Source organism: Halictus rubicundus, chromosome 9 (genome assembly GCF_050948215.1).
Source record: "Halictus rubicundus isolate RS-2024b chromosome 9, iyHalRubi1_principal, whole genome shotgun sequence".
Lineage (NCBI taxonomy): Eukaryota > Metazoa > Arthropoda > Insecta > Hymenoptera > Halictidae > Halictus > Halictus rubicundus.
In genome coordinates this window covers 17,007,063-17,029,288 of record NC_135157.1, presented here as the reverse complement: position 1 = coordinate 17,029,288, position 22,226 = coordinate 17,007,063, and the positions used below count along the sequence as shown (strand labels likewise).

Below are 22,226 nucleotides of genomic sequence, written 5' to 3'. Positions count from 1 at the left end.
AATCCAGGGTTACAATTAATATATAGCAAATTGTTCAAATTATCGCGGGTTTTGAACCGGAAATAGACTTTTAATTTTTTCCCGGGATTCCCAAGGTCCAGCGATATATAATAACGTTATCTATTTCTACAATTAAGTATCAAAATGATCGCTATTTGTATCCCGATTAGAATTGTAACTACATATTTGCAAATATCATATGGTTTGTACTACCTACACGAATAATATAAATAGCATGTAAGTACTTACAATACATATGTTAAAAAAAATGGAAAGTTTTAAACCACAGAGAAGCTTTCTAGTTCAAAGATCTATAATTGTAATTCTTAAAATTAGTACATTTCATATTGTTAAATTGTTCATTCAACTTTTAAAATTTTTATTATCATTTTCACCAGTGTCGCAACTCATAGATATAGAACCAATCATCCATCAGAGATAAAGTTTTATAGCAATTAATACCAGTTTATGTACTTCTAATTTTACATTTTTTATTTCAAGTAATTATTACTAATGTTTATAGGTCATAGAAAGTAACAGGGGAAAACCCTCCCCTCCTTTCGACATATGACCTACGTCATTCTATTCGTTTTAACATGCTGAACACGAAATGTAATTGCGATTTTTGACGCATATGAATAGTTTTTGAGATATTCGCGAAAAACAACCGCTACAGCATCGTATATAACGGGTGAACTTGTTAAAAAGGTATTTTCTGTATAGAATATAGAGAATTCGGAATTTCCCGGATTTGTAATATTGTCAAATGTGAGAACTTTAAACATTGCTCGCTCGCTTCGCTTGCTCGAAAAGAAAACTAATCCAAACCCAACACCAGTTCCACTTATTAGCAAATACTATAATAGAATGTTATATCGTTTAATGTGAGAATCGCTTCGCTCCTTTTTAACAAGTTCGCCCTATATACGTTGCTCGCCGCACACACGCGCGGCGCGCCATCACGGACGCGTAGATCTACGCAGGATTTATGTAGTAGTAGCGGTAGTTTTTCGCGAATATCTTGAAAACTATTAATTTCCGTAAAAAATGACAAGGACATTTCGTGTTCAGCATATCGAAACGAATAGAATGACATATGTCATGTGTCGAAAGGAGGGGGTGGATTTCCCCAAGTTCAGCCGTAAGTCATTTGGACAAGTATAAAACTGGTTTATTACTACTTTACCACGCATAAAAGTATATTAGTCTAAGAAACCGTGAAGTTATGTCATAACGATCGCAGTTTCGAATAATTTTTGGTAAAGTAAATTCATTCACAACCTTTCCTCCTGAATCAAGGGTATAAGACCGAGAAAAGAATACAATTTTATCTTATCGTCGAAATCGATCGTAACTCAATTTTAAAAGCTGTATTCTGTAATTCCTTAAAATAGTCTCGACGAAGATCGTTTACTACAAATTGGTGCCTTATTTACCACCCTTAACCCTTGATCCCAAAGTTATTTTTTTCTGAAGTTTATATTTACACAATATACAAAACAATCATCCATTTCAATGTACGTTCGAAAACGTTCGATAATGCTGATCTTGCTCGAATACGTTAGACGCAAGGATTAGGGGTGCAATAAAATATGAAAATGAGTGTCATCGAAATAGGACACTGGGCGTCAATTCGCTAGTAAAATAGGTTATGTTGCAATACATATGCACGTATATATACATATGTAGAATTCATTGTGACAGAATACCGTAATAATTTCCACAATTTTTCACGTATAAGTACGCGATAGATACACGCCAGGGACGGAATGGAAAAATGTGTGTGACGTTTTAACAGTAAAATGAGCCGGAACGTAACCCGAACGAAACGATTCACCGAAACTTCGGACTCGGTAGAATTTCGTGTAAGACAGATCTACCTCTCTTTTTTCTCTCATCAATTGTTCGACGTTTGAATAATTGATAAATCAATCGAACGAGGCACAGTGATAGACAAGAGACAATGCGACAGGAAAGAACAGTACACGGATAGCGTGAGAAATTAGCGAAGAGATGTAATCTGCGTCGATGAAAGATAAGAATTCTCTGTTCTATCGAACGTTACTGCCGGTTTTAAATGCACATCTAATCGATAATGATATTCGTCGAATCCAATACGACGTACTAGTTTTCTTTTAACGTTCTCCGACGAATTCTCGTGCAATTTCTTGCGGTAAATCGATCCGTTTCTTTTTCGCAAAGCGAATATTAATTGCTAAATATTCCGCCGATACTCTTGCTTTCTCTTCACTTCGACGATATAATTTAATAACTCGAACTTTCTAACTTGTTCAGTCACACTTCGCTAATGCTCGCAATTAATGTTATTAGACTATGAATCTTTGTGCAGAATAAAATTGGCCTGCATCGATTACAAGAAATATTTTTAATGTTTTCTAATATTTCACTGTTTTGTATTTTTATTACAAGCGCGTGAAATTGATAGTCTACTTATATTGCAATTTGTTCCAGGTTCTCCGAGCAGTAAACTAATAATGTGATAACAGCAGGCCTAGCTTTCCTCCTTGAAGATCATGAATGTAAACATGTAGAATCCAGCGTGAAGAAAATGATGCCTCATTTTGTAGCTCTAACACCTGTAAGAAGACGATGTTTGATGATACTGTCAGTCATACTAGTGCCATGCGCGATCTTGAACCTCCTATCGCCGTCGGACTTGCACGAGGAAACAGTTCTGCAGAACAGTATCGCAGAGTTGCAAGCTAAACTGGAGCACTTGCACGCTAAATATGTTACAAGTCAGGAGGAGATAAATTTACTGTCTCATCAGTTGTTGCAGTTGATAGAGAACAATCACATTTTACCCGATGTTCAATTTCTACTTAATAATAACACAACAAACGTGACCAATATAAAATTGCCATCTATATACAATTTTCTCCCACATTTTCTGAACGACCCTAATAGCCTGCGCCCAGCATTTGTTCAGAGCAAAGGGCGCACAGGAGTTAGTATGGTACTTGGTGTACCCACAGTTAAAAGAGAGGTGCAGACTTATTTAATGGCAACCCTTAAGAATTTATTGGATAGGATGAACCCTTTGGAAACAGCAGACACTTTAATCGTTGTTCTAGTAGCAGAAGTAGGTATTTAACATTTGATAGAATTACTGAATAAATCCTTATCAAAATTATTACAACTTTTACAGACCGATTTGGAGTATGTTACCTATGTAGCGAAGCAAATCGAAGTTCAGTAAGTTATCCAGCCTCTGGTAATAGTTCATAAAGAACACGAAAGATATAAATCAAAGATAAGATAGAAGAGACACACCTTCATTTGCGTTTCAGGTTTCCAATTGAGTTCGAGACTGGTGTAATCGATGTGATATCTCCGTCTGCGTCATACTATCCAGATTTATCGAAATTACGTGATACCTTGGGTGACAATCATCAACGTGTAGTTTGGAGGTCTAAACAAAATTTAGATTTTGCATTTCTCATGTCTTACGCTCAGACAAAGGGCACATTCTATGTACAATTAGAAGACGACATTTTAGCTAAGAAGAATTTCATCACTACCATGAAGTCTTTCGCACTGCAAAAAATCGCGATCAAAGAGAATTGGTTTGTCTTGGACTTCTGCCAATTAGGATTTATCGGTAGGGTATTATAAATCGATCGTCGAGGCTGTTTTAAAATTTATCTCATCGTATGTTCCTTGTTGTAGGGAAATTATTTAAATGCGCCGAGCTACCATGGCTGGTCCAATTCTTTCTAATGTTTCACAATGACAAACCAGTCGATTGGTTGTTGGACCATCTGGTGTCGACCAAAGTTTGTAGTCTTGACAAAGATAGTGTAAGTGTACACGATATTCTCGGAGACGAGGAACAATTTCTCGAACGCGTGTTAATCGGTTTGCTCGCGTTTCAGAAACATTGTAAGATGGCTAAGGCGGAATTGTGGGTTCATTATAAACCCTCGCTTTTCCAGCACATAGGAACCCATTCTTCGTTGAAGGGAAAAGTGCAAAAATTGAAGGTGTTTTTACATACATCAACACGTTACACTGTACAGTAGAACTTCGATTATCCAGGCCCTGAGTGTCTGAAATCTTTATTGTCTGAATACTCTCCATAATGAAATAGTTCGATTTAAACCAGTACAGAAACTGTGTAATTGTTAGTCGAACACTCATGCTCCACCAATTAGCACGGATAATTGAGGTTCTAATATATTTATTTTTATGAATTTTTATGATAACTCCGGTTTGATGTAGGACAAACAATTCGGCAAGGTGACGCTGTACTACGCGCACGAGAATCCAGCCGCGATAGTCGAAACGCGAATTACACCATACAAACAATATACATTACAAAAGGCCTACAAAGGAGAATCCTTCTTTTGGGGTCTTCTGCCGCAGCCAGGGGACCATTTGAAATTCAAATTTTCACATCCTATTTTTATAAAAAGGTACCACCTCTTTTTATCGAATACTTTCTATAGCTGTGTGAAACCTCGTGCCTGATCTCTTTTGCACTAACATATCTTTCTTTCAGGTACTTATTTAGAAGTGGAAATCCTGAACACCCGTCTGATAGATTCTACAACACGACGGTGGAGGTGTTAACAGAGACGTCTGTATCTTTGAACAGAAACAGCAATGATGTTACCGAGGATGGTTATATTATCGTAGGTACGGTATTAGTATGACACTCTGTCTGCAACCTGGGTCGTTTATGTCTGGAGCGAAATTTTACTGCTGAATTTCTTTCTTTCCAATATTTATTTTTCTCCTCATTAATGCTTTAAAGTGTAATATTAATGTTTTCAATCAGGAAAATTTGACGTACTTGGAATTGCTCAAGGAACAGTGGACCCAAAGTTCGGGAGGATATTGATACTTCGTTTGACTGTTCATAGTGAGAGCGAAAATTGGGCAATTTTGTCTGAGGTAGTGCTTTCTTAAAAAATGTATACAGATTGTTTAAACGGTTTGCTCACTGTCTTTTTATGTTTCGCAGATTCATATAGTCGAAGACCATCCCAGTTGACCTTCGGGAAGGGTCTACCGAAATTATGTTCGGCACCGTTTACAGGGAATGTACACGTAATAAGTTAACGGCTAAATTATTTTTTAGTTCGACGCTCGCGTCGCCACGTGTCGACTAGGTTCTGAATCGGAAGAAACAGAAAAAAGTAATTTGTTTACTGCCGTCCAGCGGAATGAAGCGAAATTGCTTGAACGTTGTTTTGAATAGAAATTCTATTCATCTTTTCTCCGATGGACTTGTAGATGCATTTGATTCTCAAAGAAATCGATGTTACTCTATATATGCATTTGTATTTATATTTACGATGACGGGGCGACAGGACGCCTCGCCACGGTTTTTTATTGTCGAAATTTTTTGATTCCATTCGACCGAGGTGTCAAGCCTTGGAACGGTTTACTAAATTTTTCGACCACTTTTTACCACTTCTCTAATCGAAACAGTACCTGCGTAGTCAATATGTATTATTTCGTTCGTTAAGGATCTAAATACGAGCTATGTAATTTCACACGTGTTTTTTTTTGTGAATTAGCTAGCGAAGTGAAGAGCAAACGGTTTTTTGTGATCTGAAGCACAATGTTATTAATGTTAACGAGAGTGCAGTTATACTTAACACCGCGATAAAATTAAGTGCCAGACTATTTTAAGAGAGTGAGAGAAGAGATTTACGCGAAGAGAGAACAACAAAAAAGATATATATATATATATATATATGTACATATATATATTTCCGTGTTTATAATATGTGTGATTATGTGCAATCCATAATACGTTCTGTAATATATTATTAAAATTGTAATATCGAAGATTTGGATCTCGAATCTTCGTTAAACTTTAAGATGAAAAAAAAGAAAGAAACAAAACGGTGATATGAAATTTGTATTGTTCTCCTACATGTATTATTTATTTCGTATTGCTTCTTATAAATATACACACGATACAATGTATTTTCATATAAAATAAAATATATTTTTCTGAACAATACTATTGACTTCCATAGAAGCCGAAGTTAGATTAACGAGGCAACACGATGATGTCCGTTTCGCGACGAAGGGTACATATTGGTAAATGATTGAATAAAATAAAAAACGAAAGGAATTGTACTATCTACAACAGTCGATAAGATCGATGAAAAAACGATTAGAATGAGTATTGAACCGATATTCGATTAGTTAACACTAGGTTTACTAATTTAACCCAATGTTAAATGTCCTAAAATGCTTAATGATATGGCAATTACGTTCTCAGGGAGACCAACGCCCTGTATGGCTTAGGACCGGCTGTAACACCATCAGCGAAATCCCTGGCTGTTGGCTTCTTCTCGCCTGGCACCGGGGAGAACGTGAACTCTTGCAATAATGCGGTGGTTATTATGAATAAATTACTTCTGGCCAGATTCTCTCCCATACAGCGATGTCTCCCTGTAAAATAGTACACACAATAATAGTAGGCCTAACAATTTTTTCAAAACTTATGCGTGAGATGGTCTACATCTAGGGGGTGAAAGCAGCCCTGAAATTTGAAGATATTTGAAAAAGTAATGGGTGTGGAACAGTACATTTTTTTTTAAGTCGTGTGCTCTCCAATGAATAATTTAGCAAGACAGAAAAATTCCAGGAAAAGTTATTTGTTCAAGCAATATATTAAAAATTGTAATTACTAATTCTTAATGAATTGTCCGAGAAAAGTTTTAAGATTTGTTCTCCTGTAAACGTATAGCATTGTGACACTATAGTATACACACCGATGCTGAAGGGAAAGTATGTGTTCGGGGTGATAATGTTGCCCTGTTCATCGAGAAATCTTTCCGGTCGGAAGACCTCGGGGTCGCCCCAGGATTCGTCCATCAATATTCTGTTGAAGTTCGCGATCAGCATCGTGTTCTGCAACGAAGTTGATCGAACAATCATTCATCGGACAATAATCTGACACTGAAAATTCGAAGTACCAACTTTTGGTATTCTGTGACCTAGTATAGTGGTGTCCCTTAGCGCCCTATGAGGCACGTTCAACGTACGGCCCATGAACAACCTCAAGGACTCCAGAACAATCGCGTTCAGGTACGGCATGCTGGAACCAGAATAATCCTAGAAGATTATCTAATCTGTATTAAATAATAATTCAGAAATTTTTACCATTTACTTACTTGGCTCTATCTTCGATATTCGGAAGTCGTTTCCGGCCGATCACTCTGTCGATTTCTTCGTGGGCTTTGTCCTGGACTTCTGGAAAGAGGACTAGGTAGAGAAAACAGAAGCCGAGGGTCTTCGACGTGGTCTCGGACCCAGCTACGAAGAGATCCACGCAGATAGCGAGCAGTTGAGCCTCTGAAAAAGAAGATTAATTTATCCACAAAGTTCACTATCATGCCCACAATAATTGAGGACGCTTGCTCTGCTCGTTCACCTGAAAACGTGCTGCTATAGTTCTCGGATTTGAGAACAGTCAGGTACACGTCCATCAAGTCCCTGGGCGAGTCTGGTGTGAAAGTGTTATTGTGATTATCCAATTCGTCCTGCAATGATGTCATTTAGTTCTCTGCACTATTAACGAGCCTGTTGCCCGTTTATAATTAGACGAGGTCGCTGTTATAGTTCGAATGTCGATTTCACCTTTAAGAACTTCCAGAGCTGCTGATGGGTCTCCAGGAACGGCTTGTAGCCGGACAATTCCGGCGCGATGAACCTCAGAATCGGAAAATGACCGAACGGCGCTCCGATCATGTCAATTTCATTCATCAACTTCGTCAGGATCCTTTGGAGGTGAGTCAATTCCTCGTCGTCGTTGTTGAACCTGGAGAATTTTACATTTCATTAGATGAAATTTCATTATAAGCGGACGCGGATCATTATGCACTTCTGGCTCGTTAAAGCGTTAATTGGTAGACTGCGGATCTTTATGCAATTACAGATATTTGTCGAGTAATTTGAACAGATTGTTAACAGGAGAGAAATTGTTTCCCCTATTGCAACCCTTCATTTTTTAACACTAGATCTTTTAACACAGAATCCACAGTCTACCGATCGGATTCGTTAGAAATTTGGGGAACAGACAACCTTTTACCAGCCATCATTCTCCAGAGAGTGTTCAGGACAGTGACGCCGAACGCATCGTGCATCGAAATCACCACTCCAGGATTCGATCCCGCGATCCTTCTCACTTCCGGGTACTCGTTAGCGTCCACGTACATCTCCGAAGCTTTCAATGGCTTCCCGGTTTTAGATTGTTCCAATTCCTCCGTGATATCAGTCTCAATCGGTTTGTACATCTTCCCGCCGTCTTGGTCATCGCCGCAACACGTCCCCGCCATTTGCGACTTCAGTTTGTTATTAAATTCGACGCTGATCAGCTTCTTGAAGTGCTGGACCAGACACTGAGCCTCTTCTTCGATGATCGTGGCCATGCTCTTCCGGCCAAAACCGAATTCACGGAGCTGCTTCAAGACGAACCTTCTTTGCTCCACCCAGAGATTCTCATCGACCACGATCAGACCTGTCGCAAACCAAATCATTTTTCAAATCGCTTCTCTCTATCATCCTGAGATCTTCAACTTTCTGGATATATTTTTTAATAACGCAAAATTGGAGTTGGACAGTGCAATTGAAGACCCTGGCAATCAGCAATGTAAATCTTGAAACATGTGCAAGTGTACTATGAAATAGACTTGTCCAGGGTCCTCAATTTTGCCTGCACACCTCGAAAGCGCATTAAAATGCACATTGCAATTGTATACCTCTTCTCATCCCGAAGGTTCTCGTTTCATAGAAAATACCGATCGGTCTCCCATCGCAATCCTCGTCGGTGAGCATGGCCCGGATGCTCTCAAGATCATTGAGGACTACTATACGATCGGCACCGATCTTCAGACCCACCACCGGCCCGTATTTCTTGCCAAGGGCCGAACAGGTTTCGAACAGGTATCCGGTCTCCTCCCGAAGATGCGCGATCTCCACCGCCGAGCCCAAAATCGGCCACCATTTCGGACCTGGAAATTTCCTTGGTTACGCAATCATGGACTGGCTTCCTCTTATCATTCGCGACACTTTCGAAAATTTCCCTTGGGAGCCTTGGGAGGGAATATTCGCGCGAGAAAGTTCGCAGTTTTCGGATTCGACCGCGGTAATCCGGTTTGCGAGCATCTGTCTTTGACCTCGATATTGTTGTAGATATATGTTACAAAAACAGGATCTCCCTTGTTGCTTAACATCGAATTTTCCTCAATGAATAAGCGATTCGTAACTGAGAGTAAAAATGAATCCCATCTTTTATCCGCTTTCAATTTTATTACCGAAGCAATGAGTTTGTACATTCCAGGGGAAAGTTTCTTCGTAATTTACAAATGTACATTTAAGCGACTACTCTGGCCTAGTAGTTCTTGTAATGGATATCAATTTTGTAAAAATAAAATTAAAAAAAAATAAGAATGACGTACCTGGAGGATAGCCCCGTGGTTTTCGCGTTCCGAGATAAAACAGCAGCGACAGTAGTATGATCACCAATAGCACCGTATAGAGCATGCTGTAAACAAAACGAACGTCACCATAATTTAGAATATAGGAATGGAACAGACTTTCTAATGAAACCAATCGCTTTTCCCTTAGAGCGCCATGGAACGATTCCAATTTCTTTCCTCAATTCTTGCATGGCGGAGACCTGGTCAATTTTTACTTGGAAATATTGTTTTTCAGCAGTCAATCTTTACTTAGAAATTTAGTCTTTCGACAATGTATTTTCGTTGTAGATTTTCTTCGTTTTGGCATAGTTCTTTGGTAATTTCTGTTGAATTTTCTTTCGTCGTTTTTATTTGTCAAGCGTTCAAATATTTACGGAATGATCGGATCGATATCGATCTTTTTGGAAGGAGGCCGCCATGGTGCGCGCACTTGAGAAAGAAAGTGAAACACGCCGATGTATGGGAGAAAGTTGCACACGGAAGAACCGGCGCAAGCCCTCGCGTACATTACTTCATAACTTGTTGCGTAACGATGCACATTTCAAAGTGTTTATTCATTTCGAGCAGAGCCCTCCTTTCGTTTCCAACAACGCGCACTTTCCAACTTCGACGCGGTTTTCGAACCAACACTTGCATTTACGGAGAACCTTTTTGAGACAATTCTAATGCGTACACACGATTCTCCAGTCGTTCATTAATTGCAAATAATTGCCGAACAGTGAGGAGATAAGAGGAAAATTGTTTTTTAATTATTGGGTCACAATTACCGAAGAAAACTTAAAACAATTTCATTACCCTAAATTCACGTAAGATTACTAAATAATTCTTAACAATTAAGATTACTTAAATCTTATTTCATAAAAAGGATGCACTTTCCCTTTTTTTTTAAATTTTTTAACCGAGTTCAGTGTTTGTCGTCTATTATTATTTATTTTTGAACAGCAACAGTACAATTTTTTGTAAATTATTGGTCTCATAATAACGGATCAGTCGCGCGACGATGACTTTTGAATTTGAATTTAACATTGACTTTGAGCTGACATTGAATTCAAATTATTTGACATTGAATTTAACAAGTTGACTTACGGGAAATTAAAAATATCGATTTTTAGAAAGTATTTAACTGTGGTGAGATTATTAAATAGGTCGTTGCTCAATAATTCTTATAAATTAATTTCCAATGAACTTCCAGTGTCCCTAATTGAATCAAACTTACCTTGTACCCGGAGAAATGTGCTCCTCTCTTCTGTGTAAGGAGAACTAGCCGTGGACCGACCGGCAAACGGCTTTTAAATACCCCTCTTCGTCGCCGTCGATCTTTTTATTTTACGGGCAAAAGCTGTTGAGTAACCGCCGCAGGATGTAGGACAATGTAGGATCACCGTCGCGACCATCGAAACTTCGCTGGACCGAAACATCGAAATCGGAATAACTTTGCCCTCGATTACACAATAATTTACCAAGCCGTGAAAAAGCAACAATTAAATTGCCATGGCACCTAATCACCCGTCCCACAATTATTATTATTACTATTATACTTCACAGAGTCTTACAAATCTGTAGATCATCTCGGAATTTATAGAATTCTCTAAGCCAGCTTTTAGAAATTGGTTTATTCATATGTCTCCAGATATTGTATATTATTGTAAACAAATTGATAGAAACAATTGTCTTAATTATTAGTGTACCGAATAAAATGTCTACTTCTGTCTCCGATAGTATTTACAGAGCTATAGGAAAAAAGGAATTCTTCACGCATAGTATCAAAGAATTGCAGAAAACAATGTTTTTTCACGAATCTTATATTCTTATCTGATGATTCTGTTTATAGTCATTCATATTTATTTGTGTTCTTCGGTAGTTTCATATGTTTCCACTTCATGAATAGCTTCATCCATTCTCTCTTCTTCTTCAGTAATTTCTTCTATCTTCGTGACCGGCAAACGGTCGCCCCATTCGCTGGACCTTGCGCAACGATACGTGTTCCTGAAAAATATGAAGTGTATTAATTTATTGCTGCTAATTATTCTGCACGTTGTTCGAAATCTGAGAAGCACAGACTTTCCGTTTTTCCATGCGGTGAAGATGTGTTCCTGTAATTCCCCAGAACCTGTGCACATTCGGCAAATAACGTGCCTCGAACGTTTCAGTACTGGCCTAACTATTCGTGGCCATTTGTTCTCATCTTCATCGGCACGGTCCTCTGTAATTAAATACTTATTTGAACTATAACTTCGATAAACTAAAATTGGTAATTTAATAGCGATCTTGAAGGCACAAGCGACGATAAATAATTATGAAATTTTTTTAAATGGATGAAATAATGACTTTTCAAGTACTTAAATACCTTTCTTGAGTACCACATACGAATATCGTTCACGTTTGTATTCAGACGTTTTAGGAATAGGCAGCGTCAAGTAATTAAGCTCAAAGTTGCAAGGAGTATCGTCTGCCACGATCCTAGGACATTGCGAGTCGTGTGGACACTAAAACAATTATACAGCAACTTAATATACAATTAAAAACTAAGCACTGACCTAATAAAAATACTTACAGGTGAAAATACGTGCACAGCAAACTTCTTCTTGCTGTAGTGCAGAATGAAATCTCTAGCTTCAACGACTATCTATTTAAAGACACAAGATTAGTTAATGGCCGATGTGATTAAATAAATCTGACGATTAAAAGCTTACATCGAATCCGGCTTTTGTTCCTTGTTCTACAATCACTAAGTACTTGGATGTTTTTTCCCAAAGTTTTGCAAGTACTTCAATTCGCGATCTTTGGTTTGGCAATTCTAATAGAGAGTATGCACTCACTACAATATCATAAGTGGGCTATAATACAAAGAATAAATGTAAAAATCATGAAAAAAATTGTATCGCTTCATAATACGCATTCTTACGGTTACAGACGTGGGTAGAAATTGCCGATGGAAAACATAATTGAAATTGATTGAAGGCCTTATCCTTTTTACGAGGTATGCAGACAACTCGTTCATGTTCACGGAAGCATCAACACAATAGTATTCTCTAATGGAATTGACCCAGAAGTTGGATGTTGCCCTGTATGAAATTCAACGTGCTCTCAGTATTGCCTCTTAGCCATGGACCATAAACTTTAAAAAATTAGGAAATAGTCCTAAGTAGATAGTGTGTTAGGACTTATAATTTTGCATAGATCTTACCACATAACTGTCCCAACACCAGAACCAAAATCAAACACTGACTTAGGTGTGAAATCAGCATCTCTGGTTTTGATTTCGTTAAAGATTTTGTACAAAACGCTATACTCGGCTACGCTTCTGCTAATCAGATACGATAAGCTAGTGTTCAAATCGTAATTGACCGGAACCCAATTGTAAAGAAGACTCTTAAAGAGATTTCTAGCTTCCTTATTCTTTAGCAGTTCTTTTTCTTCTTCTTCTTCTTCATTTCTTTGAAGACGGGATCGCACTTCGCTTAATTTTGCTCTGTACTCGTCTGATTCAGGGGGAGCATGCCGACCATGCAGATGCAAAGCCAGTTTTTTCCCACTTTCGTAAATTGCATTCTTTGACAAATGTTTATCTTAAAGAGATACATTTTGAACATTATTTAAAGTTCTTTATATTCAAAAATATACAGCGTGTCTTGTTTGAAGATTATTAGAAAAAAGTAAATTCTGTTTAAAATATAGTTACTGTGTTGTATGTTACCTCTCAAGAATGTTCTGATTGTTTCGTAAAGCTTATCGGGCTGTTCTGCTACCTTAGGTTTTATTATGCCTGGATGCAGTCTATGCTTAATATCCTCATTAGACAATTTCTCATTCAGAGAATCTGGGACCATTAGTTTAATTTTTGTCGAGTACTATACGAAAAAAAGAGAGAATAAACATTAACTTGAAGCATTTTGTTAGAAGTACAAATTTTTTACTAGCATTCGACGAGCGGATTACGGTTGTTTCGATGCGTAATCGAAGTTTCTAATTATTTAGCGTTATTCGACAGTGTGTTAACAATACTAATTGTTCACTTACCAACCGCAATTGTCTGTATCTCGTGAATGTTAGCCTTCTTGACATGATCAACAAGCTTATTTAGTGTTCTCTGTCGATTCTTTCGAATTCGAAAATTGCATAGAAAAGCTAATTCTAAATAATGAAGGCACAGTGAAAAATGTCAATTGTATTCTCAAGAATTCTATAATAAGAATGATATTGAAGCGTTACTGTGAAATAATTCTCAAATATGCATTTAGTGTTGTGAGAGCACTATGCGGTGTTCATAACCTATACAAATTTCATGCAGCTAACTTTCGTAAGTTCAATTTGTTTTTCCCAAAATAACTCGTTATGATTCCTCTTGAGGGACCGTTCGTCTCGATAACTGTGCTTTATAGTATTTATTGAAGTACAGGCACTATCGTCATCGAGTAATCTAATTTTCGAGGGAAAATGAAATTCGCGGAGCACCTGAGTGCTCATATCACACCAGAATGGAGAAAACAGTATATAAACTACGAGGTAAAAGCGAAACTTCGTCACGATTCATCATTGTATCATTAAATCCTTCCATTAACATGCTAAACCACATCAGTTTCCCCAATGACAATCTCCCATAAATTTATTTTCCAATATTTTTCATTTTCATATCTACTTTTTGCATTTCCGTGCATAATAAATCTCGGGTCTTAAAGAATATCGTAAAGCGACTTCTACGTTAATATTTACGAATAAAGTAATTTTCTAGTACATTTTTTTCATTTTGAAAATTTGTCGTATATTTTAAAAAAATATTTAAATAATTTTAGGAAATGAAAGCACTGCTGTACGCAGCAGTGGAGCAAGCTCCATCAGCAGACACGACAGAATCTCATGTATTGGAGCGTTATTTTAACAAATTTGATGAGAAGTTTTTTCACTATTGCGACAAGGAGCTGGCAAAGATAAACACATTCTACTCAGGTAAGTCTCATTTTGTACATCAACTTCCTGCTGTTTTTGATAATTCATTGTTACTTGTTCCATCAGAAAAGCTGGCGGAAGCTACCCGCAGATTTGCAAGTTTGAACAATGAGCTGAGCGAAATCCAATCGGTCTCTGAATACAAGCAAGGGAGCCGCAAGTCTAGATACCGTAACAATATCCTGCACAAAAAGCCAGTCTCGGCACGGAAACTCCAGGAATTGAAACTAGCCTTCTCTGAATTTTATCTGTTTCTCATCTTGCTCCAGAACTATCAGAATCTTAATTTCACCGGGTTCAGAAAGATACTGAAAAAACACGATAAAGTATGTACATACAAACGGGACTTGTATATGTAGACTGCATAATTTGTACAGTCCTGTTTTTGTTAGTACACAGTGCAAATATGATAAAAATGAATGAGTGAAATTGAAAACGGTAGGAAGATTATTCAACAAAGATCTGTTGTACTTTTACAGCTGTTAAATATAGATCTCGGGGCAAAATGGAGGGCAGAGCACGTGGATACAGCGTTGTTTCACACGCACAAAGATATAGACAGACTTATCGCGGAAACGGAAGCGCTGGTCACCAGGGATTTGGAACAGGGAGACAGACAACGTGCTATGAAACGTTTAAGAGTCCCTCCACTCGGAGAACAATTGTCTCCATGGATCACATTTAAAGTTGGAATCTTCTCTGGGGCTTTTATTGTACTTCTCATTGCGGTAATACTTTCAGGTGAACAAATGTTTGCTATGAATACTTCAAAATTGAAAGTAGTAGCAGAGGTTGGGTAGCAATTGGAACTATGGACTGGTACTTTGTAAAATCACACCAACATTTATTTCAGTTCTAGTTTCAATAGCAATTTGTTACGTTTCACAGGTATACGATTCAAAGATAACAATAATTGGCGAGTTTTATGCAGACTATATCGCGGACCGCTTCTGATGATCCAGTTTTTCTTCCTCATGGGAATAAACGTCTACGGGTGGAGGTCTTCCGGTGTGAATCATGTTTTAATATTCGAGCTTGATCCCAGGAATCATCTATCCGAACAGCATATCATTGAAATGGCCAGTGTTTTCGGACTCGTTTGGTCCCTGTCAATAATGGGTTTCTTGTACAGTGAAACTTTGGGGATACCGCCGTTCGTTCAACCCGTAAGATTTTATACTTTTCCATTTTCATTCTAAATAACTAATTGGTATAAATGACATTGTTCCTTGCAGATGTTATTGTACATATTGTTAGCCGTGTTTCTATTTAATCCGACGAAAACGTTGCGGCACGAGGCGAGATTTTGGGCGCTGCGAGTTTTTGGAAGAATTTTCTGTGCCCCGTTTTTCTACGTCGGTTTCGCTGACTTTTGGCTCGCTGATCAATTGAACTCCCTCCATACGGTCTTCTTGGACTTCCAGTATTTCGTGTGCTTTTATGTACAAAATTCCTCCTGGACCAGCGTCACAGGTAAGTTAAGTACACTGTGCCCTCTACCCTTGAAATAAAATTTCTTATTTATTCTATTCTAGATGCAGAAACTTGCATAATGCGTGAACTATCGATGAGACCATTCGTGGCCTGTTTGCCAGCTTGGTTTCGGTTCGCACAATGTCTGCGCCGGTACAGAGACACAAAAGAAGCCTTTCCTCACCTGGTGAACGCGGCAAAGTACGCCACCAGTTTCTTCGTCGTAGTTTTTTCGTATCTACATCTGACTAACTCTAGTAAGTTCACTTTTCAACCGTCCGCGTGATCATAGTCTAATGATGCGAATACGCCAGCAAGTAATTTGACACAACTCTCTGTAATAATTCGTGAGAGTGACCTCTGAAATTCTTGTTCAATAAATATCGGGAGTGTATACAGGATACAAATATACTCCATTTGCAGAGTATTATGTAATGTCAACGGAGAATCCATACTTCTATTTGTGGATAACTGCGAGTATAATAAGCTCTTGTTTCGCCTACACATGGGACGTGAAACTGGACTGGGGCCTTTTCGATAGTAACGCAGGGGAAAATAAATTTCTTAGGGAAGAAATCGTCTATTCTTCTCCAGTAAGTTCTTAACACTAGTTTCACAGAACGCGCAAAAATGACGATTTTTAATTTACCATTACGGAGATTGTAAAGGTGCATCCGTGAGGAGAAGCAACGAATTCATCGCTAATTTAATTATGTTGCAGTATTATTACTACTTTGCTATAATCGAGGATTTCATACTTCGTTTCGGATGGGCATTCTCCTTGTCCCTAACTGAAATGGGATACGTCCACGCGGATCTGATGGTCTCCATTGTTGCTCCATTGGAAGTGTTCAGGTATGCTAGCACCTAAGTTCATAGAGCTAATGAGAAATATATCTTTTCGTAGTACTTTATTGTGCATGATGTAGTATCACGAAATAGTGTACATCGCACAATTCTTGTTTACCGTGGCGTTTTCAGCTTCAAACTGATTTTTGTTTGCATGTGATTAAACATTAGTTTAGCCATTTCAGTCACATCTGGCCTACTGAAACGTATGTCTGCCGAGTGAAACTAATAAATTTTAATGAAGAACTTTATCGTTTATTTCATTTTTATTCCCACTTTATTTACTCCCACACGATTCTTTCGAAAACGAATTTTATTTACTAAAATGATTTATTTGATCGAAGTTTCTTTTATTTACTAAATGTATACAGGGTGTATCTTTTCAAATTAGTCACTGCAAGGTGGGTATAGGATCTGTTCGGACCCACAAGAAATTATAATTTATGTTGAAGGATACACCATGGACACGTAACATCGCTTCTTATTTTCTGTCACTTTTCTGTGTCATCGATAGACTGCGGATTTTTATGCAAATTGAAATGTCAGCTGAAAATCCTCAGTCTAATCATCAAGAATCATTTTGACTAATCGTAACAAACAACGTTTAGAGTGTACCAAGTCACCTTACTAATCAGTTGATAGAAGGTACATTTGGAATTACTTTCGTCTGGAAAATGAACACCTGTACAACGTAGGCAAATTTCGGGCGGTTCGGGACATCTTCATACAACCGTCTAGACGCCGTGAAGAGAATGAACCAAAAGCAGCGATGCACCTAATGGATCGTGCGAATGACGAAGTCGATGATCTCAAGAAGTTCCATGACCGTTGAAATTGGCAACTTGTAATTCAGAGAATTTACTCTCGCATTCCTATGTATATATTACACGGAACACCACACCACCATTCGCTCGCAAAATTAGTCCTTTATTTCATTAATTAGATCTTACAATTCTTGTGCACGTACATACAATATTCAGCACGTTAAGCTCTTAATTATAGTCTGATTAAAATCAACTGGTCGCCACGATACAGTGAGTGTTCTTCCTGAGACATAATAATTACCAAAATGGTGGCTGCAACAAATAGTAACTCCCAATTTCGTAATTATTAACAAAGGTTCCACCGTTTCAATGAGAGCCTTCGTATAATTGTTTCGAACAGTTTTAGACCGTTTCAAGCCCCAGTTTCGCGCACGATGCAACGACTGCACATCGATCAGGCGAAGTAATCGTCGATCTTTCTCCCCGCAGGCGGTTCATATGGAACTTTTTCCGTTTGGAGAACGAGCACCTGAACAATTGCGGCAAATTTCGAGCAGTGAGAGACATATCCGTCGCTCCTGTCGATTGTTCCGATCAAACGCAAATATTGCGAATGATGGACGCAACCGATGGTGTGGTGAACCGGAAGAGAAAACAAAAGCTGCCGGAGAAAAATAAACCCTTGCGTGTTCTTTCAAAAGGCGAGTCCCTGCTCGCCGATATAGACACGTAAATAGCATAATATCGTTTCGCATAACTCGACTGCGGATCGAAAATTCTGTTGCGTTGATCGCAGGACACTGGAACCAAGTCTCTTTCCCTTTTTCATAGTTTTATTGATGCATTGTAAGTAGGAAAAAGTGTGTTGATGTTCCGAAATTCTTTTAACACTTTACCTACTGGAAGCCTAATTTATTCATTAACATAGGCACAGTAATTGGTACCCCCCACAGTAATACGGTCCTTTATCCAATGTCTTTCCTCCGAAAGTTCTCAATCATTGTGTCATCTTGCGGTCTATACAAGAAATTTATTTTTCGAATTCGAGTGCGGGCGTGCAGGGTGCCTCGGAGTACTCTGTGATATTTTTTATCTAGATGATTAGCGTACGTTCAAGTATTGTTCGACGAGGTACAAATATATTATGTGTTAAATATGAGGAATCTATAATGTTGCGTGAATGTTGCACAAGTAAATAGTCGACTATTCAATTTGAATTTCTTACCAACGCTCTACAGAGGTAAATCGGAATTTCTTCAGATTGTACGTAATATTGACCACAAATTATACTGCGAATAAAGGATTTTAATGTTTTCCAATGAATTTTTATTACTTTTTTTTTTCTCCAAATCAGCCAAAAATGATGTGCAGATCTTTGAAAGTAAATGTAAGTATCTCGTTTAAAGTAAACTTAAAGTATTCATTTCATGTGTGTACAGTAGACAATGATAAAATAAATGTTTTGAGCGAGTAAGTGTGCGAATAACAAGAATATATTGTACTGGATTGAAATAAAACAAGGTCGACGATAAGGTGGACGAGTATTTAGTTTTTCCTCCTCATCTTCCTTCAGCTATCCCACTCGCGATAACGTGTCGGATTCCCTGGAAACGGTGCTCTTTCTCTTCGAGGAAATACACACAAAGGAACATACTGCTTCTAGCAGAGACACAGTCCGCTATTATCGTTAGACCGATTAAATCGCGAACGACATGTGTATCGGCTTTAATCCTTGTTGGTCGTCTCGTTAATACTCGTCAAACAGTCGTGATTGATGACGCGCGGACAACTGACTAGTCCATCCTATTTGTAAGTACAATGTGCATGACCATTTCGAACAATACATCGTCTACTGTAAGCTATTATTTTAATTATATTTGACTATAAATTATGGGCGAGCTACGTCGGGTGGGTGGGTGTGAAGTTAGGGGTGACTTTCAACCCTTTCAAGCGAATTTGGGCAGCAAATAAAAATTGCGTAATACGCATCCATATGTGCTCTAGATGTCCCTAAAGTTTCATAATTTCTCCAACTTCCGGTTCAGAGATATCCTCACGTCAATTATTCAAGGCTTTCGGAGACCGTCGAACATCATTATTAATTTTCTGCCTTGAATATTAAATGCAAAACGCGAACTGAGGCAGCAAACAAACATCGCATATGTGCTCCACGTGTCCTATAAATGTCATAAGTATCTGCACTTCCGGTCGAGTGATGTCCCCAGATGAATTATGTAAGCCAGGCTTTCGAATGCAACGATTTGAACACGTTTCGAACGCGAGATAAGGAGCATATTGAACAGAAATGTGCTAAAATAAATTAAACTGGTAACATATTATTATTAACCTTTCTAGAAATGCCAGGGGTCGGTCGTCGAGCGGTTTGCCGGCCCGTTTTTCGCGAGTGTCCGCACGTAAGCGGATAAACGTATTAAGGTGATGTTTGCACGTGGCGGACGGTTTCAGTTAGAAAATAGACACGGCTGATGCACGTTACCAGTTCGAAAGCAGCTTGTATATATATATATATATATATATTTATTGCAAAATTTCTGTTCCGTGTACGGAGAATAAATCTGTCCGTCGATAATCGCTGCCCACGCGGTGGGAATTGTAAACGTTTCGGAAGAAGAGGAGCAAGTAGAAACGGTGTGTCATGGGCAGACGCGTCAATCAGATCCCATCAGAGCGGCATGGAACCGGGGTAATTAAAATTCTCAAAGAACACCGGCCTTTGAACGATTCCAACGATCTCTTTGTTAAATTATTCGTTTTAGAACGTCCGCATCAAATTGCAGAAGTTTGCCGGAAGCCGCTGACCGCAGAAGGATCCGCGATTGAAGATCGGAGACGATCCAGCGATTTTACAGGTCGTTCAATAAATAATGATACTTTTAAACATCATTAGGAAGCATTGCATGCAACTTCTTATTTTGTTGGTCGAATTTGTGTGGGCGTGGAATATCGACTAAATAATATTTCAGTATCTCTCTGGTGGGGAGAAAACATTTAAAGTGCAATGCTTGAAGATCAAGGGTTACACTTGTAAAATGTACATAATATTCGATGTAGAAATATTCTTTAATTATAGTTGTATTTTAGGCATTGCGAATTTAAATCGATTTTGAAAGTTTATGTAGTACAAATATCTGTGGATTAACAGAGTCAGATTATTATTCGGAAAAATCTAGAACAGCAAATTGTTAACTAAAACCGAAGTTAGCGTTCTGACGATGTCATTATAAATTTCTGCTTCCAGCTTCGAATCTCCAGGCTGCAGATCGGTCCAGCAGATTCCGTAGACCGAAGGAAAGTGGATTTCTCGAGGAAAACATCCATTAGCAGCACATTTAACGAGACCCCCTGTCGGATCACTCTCGATCGATCGACCGTCGTAGCTGCTCGAGCCACCACGAAAAAACCCTCGTAAATTCCACACTCGTTCGCGCAAATATCGGGTACGGTATTGATCGTAAAGATTGCACCACTTCGAAAATATCGATGTTTCCTTATTTTTACTATGTTCAGTAACCCTTTCCCGCCTACCGGACTGCAAATGTCTGTACACATTTCAATTTTTATGGATTATCTTCTTTAGAAATTGGCTGATCTTTTTCAACGACTTCACAAAGCCTAAACGTTTTCGAATCCATCAAATCCGCAATCCAGCTATCAAAGCGTTGTTGCGTCAGATGATGCAGCGGCTCTAAACGTTCGTAATCGCTTTAAACGATCAAATAAAGCTCCGAAGACGCTATAGCTTGTAGCAGTATTATGTTATTACAAAACTGAACATTGCAGTTAGAAGATCAGGTTAAATTCGATTAAATATTTTCAAAATATTCTAAGAGAATTATTTCTTCTTTTCTATTTGTTTATTCAAAGTCGACTCGAGTTCTTATGTATCAGTGATCACTGGACTGCGGATTTTCCAAATTCGGAAAGATTCGTCAAATTCGGTATACAAACATTATCGCTATAGGATTAACTCTGTTTCATGAAACTTCTTTCAGAGTTCGGCGAACCTTGATTGGCCGTGACAGCAGTCCACGTAGATTCATCGGAGCAATTAGCGGCCGGGTTCGACGAGCATTTAACGGGTCCCCTGACACCCTAACGAGGGAATAGCGCCATCGACCGGGCTCTGCTCGAGCTACCACGAAGAGCCCTCGTAAATACAGCGTCGATCGCATAAATACCAGTTAAGCTACTCTTGGGAAGCCTCGAACCGAACCAATTAACAAGTTTGATAATCCTTCAAACAGTCCTGATCGCTGGAGTACCTTAAAACGCGTTCAAATGTCAAGTAGACAAAACTGGACCGTCTTCAGCTACGACCAACAATTTTGGTAGATTGCTCTGAGCTAGGTGTCGTGTTAGACAATTGAGACTATACTGATTGAAGGCAATCGAATCAATTCACAAGCCTGGTGATCATTCAGTCCAGACGACCAGAGTAGCAAGTGCTCGAACACTCTGGAAGGTCAAACAGACACAAGGAACCACAAGCTTTTATCAACTATAACAAATAATTTCGGTAGATTCGTTGGTTTGGGTGATTTAAACAATTCACCAGCCTAACGATCGTTCAGAGAGTCCTGTCCATCGGAGTACCAACAGATCCAACCCGTTCAGAGGTGAAGCAACCGGAAGTGAACGGTTTCATCGACAGGGACACGAAGAATTTCGGCGGATTCGTTGGTTGCGGTGGCAAGTAAATTCGAGA

The 22,226-nt window shown here is 38.6% G+C and overlaps 4 protein-coding genes across 10 annotated transcripts; 2 read left to right on the top strand and 2 right to left on the bottom strand.

Annotated features, from left to right (window-relative positions):
- The first annotated feature begins 29 nt into the window (after window positions 1–29).
- On the top strand, window positions 30–5,996 carry Mgat4a (alpha-1,3-mannosyl-glycoprotein 4-beta-N-acetylglucosaminyltransferase a). Of its 6 annotated transcripts, XM_076793974.1 has the most exons (11): window positions 1,522–1,639; window positions 1,742–1,865; window positions 2,473–3,103; window positions 3,170–3,216; window positions 3,312–3,622; window positions 3,691–3,821; window positions 3,897–4,004; window positions 4,243–4,436; window positions 4,523–4,659; window positions 4,802–4,917; window positions 4,988–5,996. In XM_076793974.1, exons 3-11 carry the CDS (start codon window positions 2,570–2,572, stop codon window positions 5,015–5,017), a joined length of 1,608 nt encoding a protein of 535 aa, XP_076650089.1. In that variant the 5' UTR covers window positions 1,522–1,639; window positions 1,742–1,865; window positions 2,473–2,569; the 3' UTR covers window positions 5,018–5,996. The 6 variants fall into 6 exon arrangements, with proteins under 6 accessions (XP_076650093.1, XP_076650091.1, XP_076650089.1 ...); XM_076793978.1 differs by lacking the exons at window positions 1,522–1,639; window positions 1,742–1,865 and adding an exon at window positions 30–237; XM_076793976.1 differs by lacking the exons at window positions 1,522–1,639; window positions 1,742–1,865 and adding an exon at window positions 963–1,119.
- Cyp303a1 (Probable cytochrome P450 303a1) lies at window positions 4,972–8,976 on the bottom strand. The gene is given in 8 exon segments (XM_076793986.1): window positions 4,972–6,435; window positions 6,759–6,897; window positions 6,967–7,084; window positions 7,161–7,349; window positions 7,351–7,529; window positions 7,627–7,807; window positions 8,071–8,506; window positions 8,748–8,976. Coding segments are annotated over 8 exon segments (1,503 nt in total). The 5' UTR covers window positions 8,824–8,976; the 3' UTR covers window positions 4,972–6,250.
- A 2,038-nt stretch (window positions 8,977–11,014) lies between these two features.
- Window positions 11,015–13,608, bottom strand: LOC143356961 (ribosome assembly protein METTL17, mitochondrial). The gene is made up of 9 exons (XM_076793046.1): window positions 13,488–13,608; window positions 13,165–13,318; window positions 12,655–13,036; window positions 12,373–12,532; window positions 12,161–12,304; window positions 12,022–12,093; window positions 11,815–11,953; window positions 11,529–11,670; window positions 11,015–11,453 (listed from the first exon to the last, which is right to left on the bottom strand). Exons 1-9 carry the CDS (start codon window positions 13,530–13,532, stop codon window positions 11,309–11,311), a joined length of 1,383 nt encoding a protein of 460 aa, XP_076649161.1. The 5' UTR covers window positions 13,533–13,608; the 3' UTR covers window positions 11,015–11,308.
- A 43-nt stretch (window positions 13,609–13,651) lies between these two features.
- On the top strand, window positions 13,652–18,823 carry LOC143356960 (solute carrier family 53 member 1). 2 transcript variants are annotated; one of them, XM_076793044.1, is made up of 11 exons: window positions 13,652–13,767; window positions 13,850–13,973; window positions 14,261–14,414; window positions 14,481–14,740; window positions 14,894–15,155; window positions 15,303–15,580; window positions 15,650–15,887; window positions 15,950–16,144; window positions 16,311–16,480; window positions 16,609–16,742; window positions 17,990–18,823. In XM_076793044.1, the coding sequence occupies exons 2-11, from the start codon at window positions 13,905–13,907 to the stop codon at window positions 18,231–18,233; spliced, it is 2,004 nt and encodes a 667-aa protein (XP_076649159.1). In that variant the 5' UTR covers window positions 13,652–13,767; window positions 13,850–13,904; the 3' UTR covers window positions 18,234–18,823. The 2 variants fall into 2 exon arrangements, with proteins under 2 accessions (XP_076649159.1, XP_076649158.1); XM_076793043.1 differs by having other exon boundaries at window positions 13,690–13,767; window positions 13,867–13,973.
- The last annotated feature ends 3,403 nt before the right edge of the window (window positions 18,824–22,226 follow it).

What these genes read in the sequence shown, in the direction of transcription:
- Mgat4a (XM_076793978.1), top strand. Translation starts at nt 2,570, where the DNA reads ATGATGCCTCATTTTGTAGCTCTAACACCTGTAAGAAGACGATGTTTG. An exon ending in CTGCCAATTAGGATTTATCG is followed by an intron (nt 3,623 to 3,690) that starts GTAGGGTATTAT and finishes TCCTTGTTGTAG; the next exon opens with GGAAATTATTTAAATGCGCC. An exon ending in ATTGGGCAATTTTGTCTGAG is followed by an intron (nt 4,918 to 4,987) that starts GTAGTGCTTTCT and finishes TATGTTTCGCAG; the next exon opens with ATTCATATAGTCGAAGACCA.
- LOC143356961 (XM_076793046.1), bottom strand. Translation starts at nt 13,532, where the DNA reads ATGTCAAGAAGGCTAACATTCACGAGATACAGACAATTGCGGTTG. An exon ending in GGTGTTGGGACAGTTATGTG is followed by an intron (nt 12,533 to 12,654) that starts GTAAGATCTATG and finishes AATTTCATACAG; the next exon opens with GGCAACATCCAACTTCTGGG. An exon ending in GAACAAAAGCCGGATTCGAT is followed by an intron (nt 12,094 to 12,160) that starts GTAAGCTTTTAA and finishes GTCTTTAAATAG; the next exon opens with ATAGTCGTTGAAGCTAGAGA.
- LOC143356960 (XM_076793044.1), top strand. Translation starts at nt 13,905, where the DNA reads ATGAAATTCGCGGAGCACCTGAGTGCTCATATCACACCAGAATGGAGA. An exon ending in TACCGCCGTTCGTTCAACCC is followed by an intron (nt 15,581 to 15,649) that starts GTAAGATTTTAT and finishes TGTTCCTTGCAG; the next exon opens with ATGTTATTGTACATATTGTT. An exon ending in CTCCTGGACCAGCGTCACAG is followed by an intron (nt 15,888 to 15,949) that starts GTAAGTTAAGTA and finishes ATTCTATTCTAG; the next exon opens with ATGCAGAAACTTGCATAATG.